The sequence below is a fragment of the Tachyglossus aculeatus genome, chromosome 1 (genome assembly GCF_015852505.1).
Source record: "Tachyglossus aculeatus isolate mTacAcu1 chromosome 1, mTacAcu1.pri, whole genome shotgun sequence".
Lineage (NCBI taxonomy): Eukaryota > Metazoa > Chordata > Mammalia > Monotremata > Tachyglossidae > Tachyglossus > Tachyglossus aculeatus.
Window position 1 is genome coordinate 156,761,414 of NC_052066.1, and position 18,753 is coordinate 156,780,166.

Consider the following 18,753-nt stretch of genomic DNA (forward strand, 5'->3'; position numbering starts at 1 on the left):
AAGCAGCGTACTAGCACTAGAGATGGCCAGGAGTCAGAAAAGGGCAAGTGATGATTGTGAACAAGATGGCTACAACCGGTTCAATTTTTCATGAGGATAAATTGGTATTTCCAAAGGGTCCCCCCATGGCCGGCCCCTCCTCCTGCAGGCCCCATTCCCAGCAAGGGAGGGTGGGAAGTAGGGCCTGAGGCCCACATGGCCTAGAGCCCTTTGGAGGTCTGGCAGCTCCACCCCAGGACCAGTCACCCCTGACATCTCATCACGTGATGGAAGCCACATTTTCACCTTCACAAACCTTACAGCGGTAGGAATGGTTAAAACTGAGGCCTGTTTGCCAGAAGCAGGGAAGACTCTGAGAACTTCCAGTTTTACTTGGAATTTTAGCACTGTGACCATGGTTTCTTGATTTTGTTACTTGTTCTTAATTCACTGTTACTGTTCTTTCGATCAATCTACTTCCAGTTAGACCGTGAGTCCCTTAAGGAACAGGAACTGTTTCTGATATAATTATATTGTATCAAATTAATTTTTAGCACAATGGTCAACACAAAGTCAGCCCTCAATAAATCCCTTTTCTACAAGGCTGGGTTTTCATGATTTGTGGATGTGAAATGGAAAAGGTGCTGTAGTGAAGTGCAGAGTGCACAATACAATCCACCAACTCTACTGGATTGTACTCTCTCAAGCACTTAGTACAGTATCCATACACAGTAAGCATTCAATAAATCTGTGGACTGATTGATTGAAGTGCAATTGGCTGTGACTTGGAGATAATTTCATTACAATGAGTTCTTCCCTACAACTTTCTTTGGTAAAACAGGATTTCCTCTGGAGAAAGAAGAGGCAGAATATACTTAATTTCTCATTAAGCTCCCTATCTCCCCCAATTAATGCCCACTCTAATTTACTTTGGGCCCTGACCATATGTCCGGGAGCATATTTTCATAGTTGTCGTTCAAGATTAAGTGAGAAACAGTACTAGAGAAATGTTTTCAGGGCTTTGTTCCTGGTAAAACTGATAGGGCCACAGGGAGGAAGTAACCTATATTTTCTAGGACAATACTTGGAAATGCATCTGCAAATTTTACCACCTGCAAGACAGAAAACTACCAGAGATGAAAGATTCCCCTGAGGCGAGCATAAAGATGCTTCCGTCCCCCCTGATAGCAGCAAGAGAGGAAATGATATGGAGCGATTCCTTTCTGGTCAGGTCAGTTCCTGTGGAAACTTTGTGGAGCTCGTGGGCTGGGGGGAGGGAGGGACGAGGGTTAATAAAAATAATTGTGGCATTTGTTAAGCGCCAGGATAGCTTGAGCACCAATCAGAGGCTCATGCAGGAAGCTAATGCCATGGCCCTGCAAATGGGGCTAAATGAGCTCATTGTAAAGTTCATAGTCTGTGGAATCTCAAAGCTGCCGATCTCCGTATCACCGGATCAATTGCATTTATTGAGCACTAACTGTATACAGAGCACTGTACTAAGTGCTTGGGAGAGTACAATACAACAATAAACAGTCACATTCCCTGCCCACAATGAGCTTACAATCTAGAGGTTGGGTGATGGACATTAATAGAAATAAATAAATTACAAATATGTGGGAGGGGGAAAGAACAAAGAGACCAAGTCAGGGTGATGCAGAAAGGAGTGGGAGACGAGGACAGGGAGGCTTAGTCAGGGAAGACCTCCTGGAGGAGATGTGCCTTTCATTCAATCGTATTTATTGACCCCTTACTGTGTGCTGAGCACTGTACTAAGTGCATGGGAAGTACAATTCAGCAACAAATAGAGAAAATCCCTGCCCACAACAGGCGCCTTCATAAGGCTTTGATGGGGTAAGTAGGATAAGTGTTTGGATGAATGTGCTAGCAGTTTGTATGGAGAGGAAAGAGCGGATTTTAGCGATGTTGTGAAGTTTGAGCTGCCATGATTTAGTGATGGATTGGATATGTGGATTGAATGAGAGAAAGGAGTTACGGATATGCCAAGGTTACCTGGACTGAAAAGGAGGCCGGGAATGCTGTGGCCATGAGAGGTGGGCCAGGTCTGCTCAAATTTCTTCCTCCTATGTAATAACTGTGAGCCCCATGTGGGACAGGGACTGTGTCTGTCCTGGTGATCTTGTATCTACCTCAGGGCTTAGTACAGTGCTTAGCACAGAGTGAGCTCTCAATCAATTCCTCACTACTATGAGAAGCACTGTAGGTTCGTGGATAGTGCAAGGGCCTGGGAATCAGAAGGACTTGGGTTTTAATCCAGCTCTGACACTTGTCTGCTGAGTGACCTTGGGCAAGTCACTTATCTTCTCTGTGCCTCAATTACCTCATCTGTAAAATGGGGATTTAATCTTCCTCCCTCCAACTGAGACTGTAAATCCCATGTGGGACAGGGTCTGTGTCCAACCTGATTAGCTTGTATGTACCCCAGCATTTAGTACAGTGCCTGGCACATAATTAGAACTTAACAATACCATAAAAAATATTATTTGCTTTCTTTATCAGCTATCTCTCATGAGGGAGTTCAATCAATTAATCAACCAATAGTATTTATTGAGGTTCACTGTGTGCAGAACAGTGGATGAAGTTCTTGGGAAAGTATAATACAATAGATTCTGGTAGACATTATCCCCGAAGAGGCCAAGAGCTGTGGCAGAATTAAACTTCACCCCAGATTGGTTTCAGATGCTAAGTTTTTTAGGATCCTCCATGTTCTATGTCCCCTCAATATGGCAGAGCTCAGGGCCATTCTTCCAGTTCTTCCCTAGGATTTTCTGCTGAAAAGCACACCAGATGTCCTGGAGTAGATGGAATAAGCATGTCAGAGCTAAGCTACCTTCTTCAGAAAGTGAATAAACAGATAAAATACCTCCCAGTAGTTTGAACCCTGCACATTTCAGCTTGGCCGACTATGCTCTCTGAATCACATTCCAACTTGTGCCATTGTTGCCCGAGAGCTTTGTTTATTCTTAGCCTTGACACTGAATATGGCATAAGCTTACATCCAAATAATAGTGATGGAAATTCAAGTCATCCTGATAAAAGCACTCAATCAGTAGTATTCAGAGTACCTGTGTGCAGAGAACTATACTGACACTTAGGAGAGTACCACATAATTAAAACACATGGTCTGCATCCTTGGGGAGTTAAACGCTAATCAAAGTTTCCTTCCAGTACCACCAAGCCACCCTAGCATCTCTGGGTTGCTGGCAACTTGAGGTAAGTTCTAATTCTCTGTCCCATGCTCTCTGGGATGGAAAGTCCCATCTAAACATATAAGCGGCATCACCATCGGGACCTACACATTTTCACATGGTTATTCTAACCTGAGATGAAGGGATTTGCTTTGTCACAGACAAAGGCAACTGTTTCTACCCCGCTGGAAATTTCTACTACCCTTGCAGCTTTTCCCTGAACACAATATCAAACATTTTCCAATACTGATGCCCAGTAAAATGTTCTCCACACAGTAAGTGCTCAGTAAATACCACTGATTGATCAATTACATATTATGAATTATTTTCATTACTGTCTGTCTCCCTCTCTAGACTGTAAACTTGCTGTGATCAGGGAACATGCCTGCCAACTCTGCACTGTACTCTCTCAAGCACTTAGTACTGTGCTCTGCATACAGTTAAGTGCTCCATAGATAGCACTGTTAATGATGAACATCACTTAAAATTTCAACCTGGGCATCACACAGCCCACTGAAACCTAAGCAGCGATCTTGAGGACTCTGACCACCAGAAGTCCATAGATGGCACCCCGTCACCCACCAGATCTTCTGGTTCCCTCACTGTCATGGATTCCTCTCCTGCCTCCAGTCTCTCCTCTCCTTCCTCTTTCCCCTCGCCACTCTCAGGGTGCGCTCATTCTAAGGTGTGGCCATTGCTTTGTTCAGAAAATTCAGGCTTGAAAGGAGGCAGTGGGTCTCTGTCCCAGAGGTTGGACAGGGAGAAGCAGGGTTGAAGGCTCAGAGCTGTGGGTCAGGAGTGGGGAAAGCCTGGTTAGTGTGTAGTTGGGCTGGAAGGAGACCAGAGGGGCAGAGAAATGGACAGGAAGGAGCAGAGTTTGGCTGGTCCCAAGATTGGAGGACAGAGGCGGGGACAGGGATGGGATCTGGGGGAGAACCAACCCCAGCCCCCAACGCCTCTGCCCTAGTAGGCACAGCTGTGTCCCAGGGGTCCTAAAGCTACTGCTCCACGTTCTCTGGGGTGAAATTGGTGTGTGTGTGGAGCAGCGAGGGGCAGAAGAGATGGTACTTGGGGATTGATTATTGCTGCTTGACTGCTGATTTTGTTAGCCTCTGGGTGAATCCTCATGCAGGGATGTGAGAGGCTGACAAAGTACAGCCACAGGGGTAGGGTTAACTGGCAAGGGTTAACTGGTATGGATGATCCCAGGATCCTTCCTGCTGCTGCTGTGGGAGGGCAGCTGCCCATGTTTCTGGCCACTTCAGATGTGATTGATTTGTGTCTGTTTTTACAGTCAGTCAGTCAATCGCATTTACTGAGCACTTACTGTGTGCAGAGTTCTGTTCTACATACTTAGGAGAGCGCAATATAGCAGACACATTCTCCGCCCACAATGAGCTTACGGTCTAGAGGGGGAGACAGATATTAATATAATAAATACATTACAGATATGTATAAGGGAGGATGAATAAAGGGAGCAAGTCAGAGAGACACAGAAGGGAGGTAGAAACAGGATTTTGAGCCTGGAAGAGATGTACCTTCAATAAAGCTTTGAAGTGAGGGAGAATAATTGTCAGATATGAGGAGGGAGGGCGATCCAAGCTAGAGGCAGAACCTGGGTGGGAGGTCAAGTTCAAGGTACAGTGAGAAGGTTAGCATTAGAGTGAAGTGTGTGGGCTGGGTTTTAGTAGAAGAGTAGCGAGGTAAGGTAGGAAGGGTCAAGGTGATGGAGTGCTTTAAAGCCAGTGGTGAGGAGTTTCTGTTTAAAGTGAAGGTGGATTATTATGATTATTATTATGATATTTGTTAAGTGCTTACTATGTGCCAAGCACTGTTCTAAGCACTGATGGACAACCATTGGAGACTCTTGAAGAGTCGGAAAACATGGCCTGAATGTTTTCGTAGAAAAATGATCTGGGCAGCGGGGTGAAGTATGGACTGGAGTGGGGAGAGACAGGAGGCTGGGAGGTCAGCAAGGAGGCTGATACAGTAATCAAGTGGGGATAGGATAAGTGCATGCATTAACATGGTAGCAGTTTGGATGTGTAAAGGGCAGATTTTAGCGATGCTGTGAAGGCTGAACAAACAGGATTTAGTGGGGGATTGAATGAGAGAGAAGAGTGAGGATTACGCCCAAGTGAGCTTATGAATGGTGGGTCATCCCCTCAGTGCAGGGCTAGGGTGGACCACTGAAAGACCTCAAAAATTCCAGATGAGACGCACGTGACTCAAGTGGAAGTTGTCACGGGCACCATTCTGGGGCCATTCACCTGAGTTTGGCTGAAATTTTAGCGTTTCTCTAAGGGAAGCCCCAGTCCCCACACTGTTTCAGAGCCATCATGTTCCCCTACCAGGTCCACACGCACTCCAGTGCTGCACTGGAACTGTGGAACTTAGCAGCAGGAGCTGTGGAACTTGGCAGCAGGAGCCGCAGAAGAGGGAGGCTCAGTACTGACAATTTTACAGCCAGAAGACATCAAAGCATCCAGTTCCACAATTGGTATGTGACAGATGTGGACTATCTATCAATCACTGATATTTCTCTAGATGCTAAGATCATTATGGGCACAGGGAATGTGTCCGTTTGTACTCTCCTAAGCACTTGGTACAGTGCTCTGCACATAGTAAGCACTCAATAAACACCACCGATTGATTGATTTTATTGATCACTTACTGTGTGCAAAGCACTGAACTAAGCAACTGGGAAAGGACAATGCAATTGCGTTGGAAGACCTAATTCTTGCCAACAATGAGTTTACAGCCAGCAGAGGTGACAGACATAAAATATGAGAAGCAGCGTAGTGGAAAGAGCACAGGCATGGGAATCAGAAGTACCTGGATTCTGCTCTCCATACTATGGTCCATACATACGATGTCGAGGTCCATACGATGATGCATTTAGCTTTAATTCTATTTGTTCTGATGACTTGACACCTGTCTGCATGTTTTGTTTTGTTGTCTGTCTCCCCCTTCTAGACTGTGAGCCCGTTGTTGGGTAGGGAGAGTCTCTATATGTCACCAACTTGTACTTCCCAAGAGTGTACGACAGTGCACTGCACACAGTAAGCGCTCAATTAATTCGACTGAATGAATGAATGAATCTCGGCTCAGTCACTTGTCTGCTGTGTGACCTTCACCAAGTGACTTAACTTCTCTATGCCTCAGTTACCTTGTTGTAGAATGGGGATTAATACAGTGAGCCCCATGTGGGACACAGACTGTATCCAACCTGATTAGCTTCTATCTACCCCAGGACTTAGTGTATAGTGCCTGGCACATCGTAAATGCTTAACAGATACCATAAAAAATAGAGGAGGGAAACAGGATATTTACTTAAGTGCAGGTGGGTGTTGGAGTATCAAAGTGCTTACAAACAGGACTGTCCAATGAAAAACCAGATAAACAGCCACAGCCCATCACTTTCTTACCTAGTGCTGCTTCACCCCACAGACCACTCCCTGGGTGCCCTGGCCAGATGTTAAACCTCGAGAAAATCCTCCTAAATGATGATGATGATGGAATTTGTCAACCTCTTACTATGTGTCAAATACTGTTCTAAATGCTGAGGCAAATACAAGGTAAACAGGTGGGACACAGTCGCTGTCCCACCTGGGCCTCACAGTCTTAATCCCCATTTTACAGATGAGGCAACTGAGGTCCAGAGAAGTGAAGTGACTTGCCCAAGGTCATACAGCAGACAAGTGGTGGAGCCAGGATTAGAACTCAGGTCCTTCTTACTCCCAGACTCGTGCTCTATCCACTATGCCAACTACTCTGACCTTCCATTCAAAACCACCAGGTACAGTCCCAATACTAGTGAAGGCCTATAAGCAATTACTGTAATTTAAAAACTCCCCAAAATGCTTTCCCAACTGGCACCTCTTGAGACTCACCTGGCATTGAAAATGGGGAGAGAAACGTATTCTCGGGCACATCAGGCTCTGCCTGCTGCTGCTGCTGCTGCGGCTGCAGTTCCTCTTGGTTTTCCACAGGCACATTTCCATTTTCAATGTTCTCATGTTTCCCATTCTGGAGCGGCTTGCTCACCCCATTAGCAGAGCTGATCAGTCTCTGTCGCTGCACGGAGAGGCAAGAAAATGTAGACATCTTTAAACAAACCTAGTGGCACCCTCTCCTCTCCACCAAAAAAAGGGGCACGGACATTGGTAATAACAATAATAATAATAATAATAATAATAATAATAATGGCATTTATTAAGTGCTTACTATGTGCAAAGCACTGTTCTAAGCACTGGGGAGGTTACAAGGTGATCAGGTTGTCCCATGGGGGGCTCACAGTCTTAACCCCCATTTTACAGATGAGGGAACTGAGGCACAGAGAAGTTAAGTGACTTGCCCAAAGTCACACAACTGACAAGCGGTGGAGCAGGGATTTGAACCCATGACCTCTGACTCCAAAGCCCGTGCTCTTGCCACTGAGCAACACTGCTTCTCAAGGTTGGTGACCCTGTTCATCCTGAAATCTTTCCCATCACCTAATATCTCTGAGAAGCAGCGTGGCTCAGTGGAAAGAGCCCGGGCTTTGGAGTCAGAGGTCAATCAATCAATCAATCAATCGTATTTATTGAGCGCTTACTATGTGCAGAGCACTGTACTAAGCGCTTGGGAAGTACAAATTGGCATCACATGGAGACAGTCCCTACCCAACAGTGGGCTCACAGTCTAAAAGATCATGGGTTTGAATCCCGGCTCTGCCACATGTCTGCTGTGTGACCTTGGGCAAGTCACTTAACTTCTCTGAGCCTCAGTTACCTCATCTGTAAAATGAGGATTAAGACTGTGAGCCCCACATGGGACAACGTGATCCCATTGTATCCCCCCAGTGCTTAGAACAGTGCTTTGCACATAGTAAGTGCTTAACAAATGCCATTATTATTATTATTATTGTTATTATTATTATTATCTCTGGTGCTGTCCTTCTGTTCTGAGGGCAGCACCTCCTCACTAGGGTCTTATGATGCCAAACATTGCAAATGTAACTCAGAACTCCCATTCTCCAAGTCAACTCACCAAACCCTTCCACTGGTCCATTCCCAATAATGCCTGAACTTCAATATCTAATAACAATAATTATGGTACTTGTTAAGCACTTACTATGTGTCAAGCACTGTTAAAAGCACTGAGGTAGATACATGTTAATCAGATTGGACACAGTCCCCATTCCAGATGGGGCTCACACTCATCCCCATTTTACAGATGAGGTAACTGAGGCACAGTCAACTTATTAAGTGATTTGCCCAAGGTCACACAGCAAAAACATGGCAGAGCCGGGATTAGAATTCAGGTCCTTCAGACACTCAGGCCCACACTCTACCCACTAAGCCATGCTGCTTCTCATATTTAAATATCGCCTGGAAATTTGTAACTCACTAAGGGGTCATGGGATGGGCAAGGGCTAGGACACTTCAACTATTTAAGCGGGGGAAAGCTGTGCCCTTCCCAGCCTCACTTGGACATATTTCTGGCCATCAGAGAGGAAGCGGGAGAACTGCGTTACTTGGAAGATGGTGTTTAGGTCTCCTTCTCAGCACTGCCATACAGCTGCCAGCCCCTTGTGCATTTGAGCTTTTTCGTGCCCATTAAAAATGTTTATGGCTCCACTGCTACCCACTGGGAGCAGGGATTCAGCTGGGCAGCTTCACTCCCAATTTATTCCAGCATGAGATGGTGGACAAAGAATATGTCCCTAGGGTGAAAGTCCACAACTGAATGAGCCCCACGGAGACTTGGAGTTTTTTTTTTTTTAAATGACAGCTAGAGAAGCAGTGTGGTCTAGTGGATAGAGCACGGGCCTGGGAATCAGAAGGACTGGGATTTAATCCCGCTCCGCCACTTGTCTCCTGTGTGACCTGGGACAAGGCACAACTGTGTGCCTCAGTTACCTCATCTGTGAAATGGGGATTAAGACAGTGTGCCCCATGTGGGACAATGATTGTGTCCAACCTGATTAGCTTGTATCTAGCCCAGAACTTAAAAAAGTCCCTGGCACATAGTAAATGCTTAACAAATACCATAAAACAAACACCCCCACCCCAACACCCCTACCCCCACTCCTATCAGTTAATCAACAAATAGTATTTACTAGTGAATACTATGTGCTGAGCCCTGTTCTAAGTGTTGGGAAAGTACATAACATTATAAAAATGATCCAAACCCTTGAGGGACTTTTTATGGTATTAAGTGCTTACTGTGTGCCAGGCACTGAACTAAGCACTGGGATGTACACCAGAGAATCAGGTTGGACACAGTCCTTGTTCCTCATGCGGCTCAGTCTTAATCCCTATTTTACAGATAACAAACAACATTCTCTCCACCCCGCAACCCACAGCACTTACATACAGCTCCCTATACTCTGCCATCCTCCCTACCTGTAATTTATTTTAATGTCTCTCTAGCCCTCTATATGTAAACTCCTTGTGGGCAAGGAGTATAATATAATAACTCTACTGTATTATTATACTTTCTCAGCTGCTCAATAAATACTATTGATTGATTAAAATATACTGGGGGGAGTCAGACATTGAAATAAATTCTAGATAGGAGGAAATAAAAGTATGTGCACAAGTTATAGAGAGCATTGTGTATACTTGGATGGGACAAAAGGGCTGAAATGACAGTTGGGGGAATATAGAGTGGGGAGAAGATAAATCAGTCAGGGAAGGCCTCTTGGAGGAGATACGAACTCAGAAGGGCTTTGAAGACAGGAAAAGCAGCATGCTGTTGGATGTGAAGGGGAAGGAAGTTCCATGTATGAAGACTGGGGCAAGCTAAAGGTTGGAGATAGTAGAGACTAGAGTAGGTCACAGTTGAGTAGGTTAGCTTAATAATTATGGTGAAGTGTTTACTATGTGCTAAGCACTCTGCTAAGCATTGGGGTAGATACAAGGTAATCAGTTTGGACACAGTCCCTGTTCCACATGGGGCTCACAATCTTAATCCCCATTTTATAGATGAGGTAACTGAGGCACAGAGAAGTGAAGTGACTTGCTCAAGGTCCCACAGCAGACAAGTGGCAGAGCCGGGATGAAAAGCGCAAGTCTGGGGCTGTAGTGGGAGGTAGTGGATAAGGAGGAGGGAGAGAGGCAGAAGCTTCCTCTTGAAGTGGAGAGGAATTGGGCAACAATTGGAAGTTTCTGAGAAGCAGGGAGACGTGTGCCGAACATGATTTTAGAAAAAAAAATGGGCAGCAGAATAAAGTATGTGCTGGAGAGGGAAGAGATTGGAGACAATGTGGTCCTCAAGGAGACTAATGCAGGAGTCAAGTCAGGATTTGAAAGGGTGAATTCTGGAAATGCGATGGAGAATTTGGCGTCAGCCTGAAAATGGGGATTGAAAGGGAAGGAAGGAGGAGTCACAAAGCATGACAAGATTATGGATTTGAGATGTGATGAGGAAAATGGGGATTAAATACTTCTCCCTCTAATTTATACTGTGAGCCCTGTGTAGGACAGAGACTGAGTCCAACCAGATTATTTGGTGTCTGTCCAAGTGTTTAGAACAGTGCTTGACATATAGTAAGTGCTTAACAAATATCATTAAAAAAACAACAACTGTGATAGGAAAGTTGGGTGAAGGAGATGATTTCGGATGAGGAGTTTAGTTTTGGAACCCTCTAGACTATAAGTGCCTTTGGGCAGGAAACATGTCTACGAACTCTGTTGTACTGTGCTCTCCCAAGTGCTTAGTACAGTATTCTACCCAATGTAAGTGCTCAACAAATACCACTGAATGATTGAAGAACATTATTTGTGGGTGATTTAAAGGTAAATGTGATTTCTTGTCTCCCCCTCTAGACTATAAGCTCACTGTGGGCAGGAAAGGTGTCTATCAAATCTGTTTTATTGTACTTTTGCAGGCACTTAGTACAGTGCTCTGCATATAGTACGCACTAAATAAATATGATTGGACATATTAAGCTTGAGGTGCTGGTAGGACATTTATGTATAGGATCTTAGGGGGAAGAGGAAATGCACAAGAAATGGGAAATTAGAGAGAAAGGTCAGAGCCAATGAAGTAGAGGTAGCATTTGAAGTCGTGGAAGTGGAAGAGCTCCCCAAGAGGGTGAGGACAGATTGAGATGAGAAATGGACCAAGAAGAGAGCCTTGAGGGACACACACAGTTAAGGAGTTGGGGGGCAGGGGATAAAACAGGTGAAAGAGACCGAGAAGGATCAGTCAGAGGTGAGAAGAGAACCACGAGAGAATTGGATCAGATAACATTTCTCAGAGCAGAGAGTGGGTGGTAAGGCCAAGGACTGCCAAAAGATTGAGGATTATTATGACCAAGTACAGCCTACTTGATTGTGTAAGGAGGGGTCAATGGTGACCTTGAAGAGAGGGCTCTCACTGGCGTGAAGGGGCAGAAATCAGATTGTAGAGGGTCAGGAAGGGTGTTGGAGGAGAGGAAGTGGAGGCAGTGGGTGCAGGCGACCTATTTGAGGACTTTAGACGGGAACAGGAGGAGGAAGATGAAAGAGGGAGACAAGGTTCCCTCTTTCCTTCAAAGAGAATGGCCCAACATTCCCAGAAGCAGCTGCGTGGCTTAGTGGAAAGAGCACTGGCTTGGGAGCCAGAGAACCTGTATTCTAATCCTGGCTCTCCCAATTGCTTGTTGTCCAACTGTGGACGTCACTTAACTTCTCTGTGCCTCAGTTTCCTCATCTTTAAAATGGGGATTTAATACAGGTTCTCCAACTTAGACCGTGAACCCTGTGAGGGACAGGGCCTATGTCTGACCTCATTAACTTGTATCTACCCCAGTGCTCAGAACCAGGGCTTGACACATAGGAAGTGCTTAATACAATAATGATAAATATAACAATAATAATATTACATTAAAGATTAGGAAAACACCTCACTAGAGACATTATGGGGCTTGCACTTGTAGGTGTATTCTAGAGTGCATTGGGGTACTCAGTCTCACCCTCAGGAGCATCTTGATTAATTTCCAAAAGCATGAGGGGTGAAAGGAGATTGTGTTTTCTAATGTTCTCTCCCAAGAACTAGTATAGCACTCCGCACACAGTAGGTGCTCAATAAATAACATTGCTTGTTTGATTCAGTGAGAAGGAATCTTAGCCCTGTGTGACCCTCCTGATAATTTGACTCTCTCACCTCAGGTTGAAAAAAATAAACCTATATCCTCTCTCATTCAGGGTTCACATTTGTCCCTTTTCTATAGGCAGGTCTCTACAAAAATGTCTGAAAAGGCTATTCCCCCAAAGAGGAAGACATTCAGGATAAGCTGTTTTGCTCAATTCTAATTTAAAGAATTAACAATGGATGGTCAGATATGCTTTCCGGCCCAATGGAAAATTCTCTGAATTTGTGTCACCACATCAAATTTGATGACTCCCAAATTCTGGCCTGTGCTCTCTGTACCTTCATCCATCCAAATCCAATTGTTCAAAAAAGAGACACCATTCTATGACTCCAAGCAGAACCTTTGTAAGACAATAAGTCTCTCAGGGGAGCCTCCCTTCTTTACTCAACCTAACTGACAACAGGGAGAATCTGAGCAAGCCTCTGGCCTAGGCTCCACCACTTAGCTGTGTGACTTTGGGCAAGTCACTTAACTTCTCTGTGCCTCAGTTCTCTCTTCTGTAAAATGCGAATTAAGACTGTAAGCCCCACATGGGACAACCTTGATTACTTTGTATCCCCCCCAGCGCTTAGAACAGTGCTTGGCAAATAGTCGGCACTTAACAAATACCAACATTATTATCGTTATTATTATCTCTTAGCTTGGTGTGTTGAAATTCTGGAAAGGGGAACTCAGGGATTTATGATAGTGTTCTTGAGGTCCCTAAAAGGTGAGTATAGGCCAGGCCATCCACCACTGCTGCTCCTCCCCAATCAGGGACTTGTGAGTGACTTCTAATGAAGCAGGACACTGAGCCAAACATCAGTGCTGCTGCATGAACCTAACCACAGCCCCTTCCGAAACCAAAGTTAGAAATTTAAAACATGCATTGATTAAGTCAATGCACTCACCTTGTCAACTCGAAGAACTTCTGGTACTGTGGAGGACACCCAGGTGAGTCCTCCCATTCTCTTGAAATAGATTACAAGCTTCTTGAGGGCCAGGGACTGTGTCTAATTTTCACCAGTGAATATTTTCCTATTATCAGTACAGTACACTGTACACAGTTACCACTTAATATGGTACTACTAATAAATACCAATACTTCATGTCTGCTAATTCTATTGTACTGTACTCTCTCAAATGCTTAGTACAGTGCACTGTACCTAGTAAGTGCTCAATAAATAAGACTGATTGATTGATTCTGGCCATCACAGTTTGTGGGGAGAAATGGGAAATCTAGAGAAGGAGTGCTGGGAATGAGAGGAGATGGGGAAATCCCCACACCTTCTCTAGCTGTGCCCTCCCCCGCACAATAATCTCAATATCAATCTCTCTCTGTCCTCTTTCTCTCTTACTAGCCCTAATCTTCTTTTGCAGATTTGAGGAAATCTAACATTTTCCAAATGATGGTAAACTTCTGAAATCACTTCTATGTCCGTAAAATCTGAAACTACAGTGAAAACAAAGATTGTCCCCTGAAATGGCCACAGTCCATTAGGGTGGCAGGGGGTACGGTGGACTGCCGGGAAAGTTGTCGAGGGGAGGGCAGTGGATCCAGGAGTCCCAGCCGATGGAGAACAGTTTTCCTTTCTTAGTCCCCCTCAATGGATGCTCTCCCCCAATCAGCTACATCAAGAAACACTCCACAAACAGCATCATGTGTTGCTTTTTGGTGGAGAAAGGAAGAGCACCGTCCTAGTCAATGGTATTTTTTGAGTACTACTGTGTCCAGAGCACTGTACTAAGTGCTTGGGAGAGTACAAAGTTGGTAGACACATTCCCTACGTATAATGAGCTTACAGTTTAGTGACTGGTACTACTACTGCTGCTACTATCCGGTGCTTTCCCTGGCATGGCCAGAGAGGGGCTGGCCACGCGCCTACCACCTTAGCCTCCTTGAGCATCTCAAAATGTCCTTTAAACCACAGCTCCCAACTGCGTTGTCCCAGACCTCAGGCTGCTATGTGCACGGCTGCTGGATTTCTAGCCAACGTACCTCATTAATGATGAGCCTGCTCGCCATCCGTAGCCTGGTCCGGGGCCCGAATTTATTCGTAATCATTACGCGTAATCCGGCCTCTGGGAAGCTGAATTTTGGAGGGCTGGAGCAGAGGATCTCGTCCACCATGACCACTGATGTTTGGCTGTACTGAGGCTTGTCCTTCACTAGAGATGACAAGGCCAAAGATTAATCCTGAAACTCTTCACCCAACACTACCTGCGACAGACACCCACTCTCTGGGGGAGGTCCCCGTGCTGTTGGCTGGGTTGGGTCCAGAAGGTCCCAGGTTCCTTCTGCCCCAGGAATCAAATGCCACAGGGGCAGGGCCTCCTTTCTAAGCCGCTTCCTCACGGGGTTGGATTAGGTGTGGGTGGGTCGGGATTGGCTGGCTCACTGGCTCCTTGGCTCTGGAGTTTTTCAATCCTCAGGGTTGGGATGCTCAGGCTGAGGCCCCCAGAAGAGCAAGCAGAAGGCAAGCCTCCTCTCCCCCAAAACTGACCCCTCTGGCTGCTGTGCAACCAGCCCAACTATTCCTCTGGAGCCCACAGAGAGCTCCAAGGCGCCTGCATCACTTCAATTCAACCTTTGCACGTCATGATGATAATAATAACATCCTACCTTCAGTTCACACTTTCAACTGTTCTGAGGGGCTTCCTTATGGCTTATCTCACTTTATCCTCCCATCGGCCCAGGGAAGTGGGGGGAGGTATTGTCGTCCCCATTGTGAAGATGAGGAAACTAAGGCCCAGAGAGGTAAAGTGACTTGCCCGAGGTCACACAGTAGGCCAGTGACAGATCTAGGATCAGAACACAGTTCTCTCGACTCCCAAACCCATGCTCTTTCCACTAAACCACACTGGGGTCAATAACTGGAAGGGACTCTGACTTTCAATTGATCTCCAAAGGGTGGGATAATAATAATAATTGTGGTATTTGTTAAATGCTTTACTATGTGCCAAGCATTGTACTAAGCACTGGGGTACTAAGCACGATGTGTGCTTAGTGTGAACCCTCTTGGTAGGAGGGAGAAGAGGTACTGAATCCTCATTTTTGCAGATGAGGGAACTGAGGCACAGAGAAGTTAAGTGACTTGCCCAAGGTCACACAGCAGGTTTATGACAGAGCCAAGATTAGAACCCAGGTCCTCTAACTCTCAGGACTGGGCTTTTTCCACTAGGCTACACTGCCCAGTGGCTTCTTGACACTTCTCCACTAGGTAAGGAACAGGCTAGGTTTTCTCCCTCATAATACAGGCCCTTATATATTGTCAACGTGAAACCCACTAGTCCCAACTTTCATCTGGTTTGTATTGCTGGGTGGTTATTCTCCTGAAGAAAGACTATCTGGTGAACACATTTCTGAACAGCCAATCCATGCAGGTGTTTCATAAATGCTAAAAACTACAAAACAACAAGCACACACAGCAAGGCTCAGCAGACAGGAGGCATGTGGTGTGAGAAAAAACAAAAGCCAGAAACATCATGCAGTTGATCGAGATGAAGACTAACCTCAGAGCAAGAAAAACTTCTTAGGGGTTTTTCTGGTGTGTGTCAGTTATTGCTGGACTGAGAGCAGATTACTTACAACTAAGAAGAGGAGGAGAGTTTAGGAGACAAAAGCAAACAGTAATTGCCAGAAGTTATTAGTGTATGATGGAAGCAGAGGGACTGGGAAATACATCCATCTTGGACCAAGGAAGGAGACGTTCAGTTTTCTGGCTTAAACTCAGCCAGGACAGTTAACAAATCTCCACTTCTCTCTTATAGTTGGGGCCGTGCAGCTTCAGGTCTAGGTTTTTATTCTTTTGTTTTTTTAAAAAAGGGAGATTAATATTGGAATCCATCAGCAGGTTAAAGCTCCAGATGACAAGATTTTCTTCGTGCCACGTAAGGGCTTGCATCCTCACTCCCGATCTGCTGATTTCTGGGTGCAATACCTGATCTAGCTCTTTACCTCCCTGCCCTGGTGCTTCCCTATCAGCCACAGAGGAAACAGATGAGCACCTCTCCACACTTCACTAACTGAACCTGCTGGAAATCAGTCCTGGACTTTTTTATACTGGGTATGCCTTTGATGCAATAAGATTGCCTTCGGTTCAAAACAAAAGATGCCTCACACTGAGGACTTGCCAGACAGCACTGTCAGGTTGGCAAAAAGTTCTAAAAGATTGATGACGAGCAGCATGAAATTCAATAAGGAGATGTGCGGGGGAATTCACCCAGGGAGGGAAAACAAGCTGCCCAAATGCCAAGTGGAACAGAACTGGTGGGAAAGGGTCTACTGGTCACAGTAAACTAAAATGAATTCAAGTTGGCAATGCAGTGCTGCAGCTAAAGAACAGACTGGATGCTGGGATGACAAAAGAGCATTAGAGCATGGAGGAATTTACACGTTATCCTCCTGGTATGCTAAGCACTGGGCAGCCCTTTATTAGAATATTGAGCTCACAAGTACAGCAAAGTATAAAAAAAACTGGAGCTTGAGAAGAGATTGGAAAAAATGATGAAAGCTTTGGGAAAAAGCTGCTAAGAGGAAAGGTTAAATGGCCTGGATTTATTTACTTCAGAGAAAAGTCATCAAGCAGACAATAATAATAACAGGTTTTTTAAGCACCTACTACGTGCCAAGAACTGTTCTAAATGCTGGGATAGATGCAAGACAAGCAGGTTGGATCCAATGCCTGTCCCACATGGTCCACACAGTCTAAGTAAGAGAGAGAAAAGGTATTTAATCCCCATTTCAGAGATGAGCAGACTGAGGCCCAGAGGAGTTAAGTGACCTGCGCAAGGTCACACAGCAAGTAATGTTGGAGCTATGATTGGAACTCAGGGCCTCTGACTCCTAGAGCCATGGTCTTTCCATTAGGCCATACTGCCATTCAGAGGAAGGGATAGTCTATGACAGGAGGAGAAATGGTTATCTTTCCAATAAGGCAGGACAAGTGCTACAGGTTTAGACCTTATGAGGAGCTTTCAAAGAGTTGAAATCCTCGAATGTGTTCAAAAAGCTATTTAATTTATCCTACCTACATATTTGAAGAAAAAAGAACACACTCTTTCTGGGCTGATCTGTTATGATTTGTCTGGTGGCAGCGGAATGGATTGGATGACCTCTCAAAGACTTTTCCAGCCTGGGTGATGATACCCTTGGCTAAACGCAAAATTCAAGGCACCTTCCTTCTTCTGGGCAAGCCACTCTTCTAGGTATGCCTTCAATGAAACCTCCAAAGAGCTCTCTATCTCAAGACACACTAGTGAAAATAAAGGAGCTGTGCTCAACAGGCTTGAGTAGGTGCTACTGAGAGAGACGAATCACTGCTAGGAGTAGAAGTGTTCCTGACAAATACCAGTCTTTAACTCAACCTCAGCTGCACTCTCCCACATAATGTTTGATGCTTCATAGAGTGTCAGGAGCCCCAAAGTTTCGGGACCGGTTAGATCGATCAATCAAGTGTATTTATTGAGCACTTACTCTGCACAGAGAACTGAACTGAGCACTTGGGGGGGCACGACATAGAGTCAGTAGAAATGTTCCCTGCCCACAACAAGCGTATGGTCTAGAGACTCTTATAAACTGTACTCCAACTGTTCTTCAGGACAGGCAGATGTAGCTTCTCTGGGAGAAGAAACACCAATTCTATAAGTAGCAATGGTGCTTCTTCTGAATTGTAGGGGACTGAACCATTCCTCACTGCTCTTCTTCCTCGTATCTTCCCAAAGGATCATCTTCAAAGAAATGCAGCTTTTCTGTCCATCTGTAAGCTATCCCAAGGAACCTGGATCATATCACTGTGCAAAACCTCAGCTGTGTTTACCCAGACAGTCAGTAATTAAACGCCGCTTTGTAATAAAGCAAGGGCATCAAGCCATTGGTCTTGCAGGGTTAAAATATGGAGCATTATCAACTTGTTTTTTTTTTTTCTTTCCTCCCTTTAGGAGAAGTTGTCTTGGAAACTGAATTTGGCTCAGGGAGAAAAGCTTCATATTTATGAAAATGCAGTAATGGGAGCTTTTATGTTCCGTCAGTGGGTGCCCAGGAAAATTACAAATTCCATGTGCATCAAAGTGTTGTAGGATGTGATTTTTCTTTTTATCTACAACTAATAGGCTGGTCTTCACAAGTTTAAACTTTGAAGTCTCGCACCCTCCAGTCAACTTACACTAAGAGCTGCCTCAAATGAAAGCAGTCACTTGTTTTGCTAAAAATTGAGGGGAGGGAGCTCTCCTCTCCCCATCCCCCGACACCCCTTGGGCTAGTAGAAGTTTTAACATTCCTTCCTGGACAGGGATGGTTGAACTTTCAAATTCTTCTGGTGGTTGAAAAATGCAGATTGCCCTCAAGAGCGAGTTGTATTGAAAGCAGCGTGGATTGCGGAGGATGCAAAGTTTCCCGGATCTTGAGTGCAGTGAGGCCCAATGGCCAGTTAGAAAGTTGGGTAAAACGATGAGCTCAAGAGG

The 18,753-nt window shown here is 45.2% G+C and overlaps 1 protein-coding gene across 1 annotated transcript in view; it reads right to left on the reverse strand.

The window, feature by feature from the left end:
• The window catches only part of SLC24A4 (solute carrier family 24 member 4), a 157,072-nt gene that overhangs the window by 28,820 nt on the left and 109,499 nt on the right, over positions 1 to 18,753 (reverse strand). The window contains exons 11-12 of the mRNA XM_038747197.1: positions 14,291 to 14,460; positions 7,082 to 7,265 (exon numbers count right to left, since the gene is read on the reverse strand). Coding sequence (XP_038603125.1) covers positions 7,082 to 7,265; positions 14,291 to 14,460 — 354 coding nt within the window. The remainder of the gene's footprint in view (positions 1 to 7,081; positions 7,266 to 14,290; positions 14,461 to 18,753) is intronic.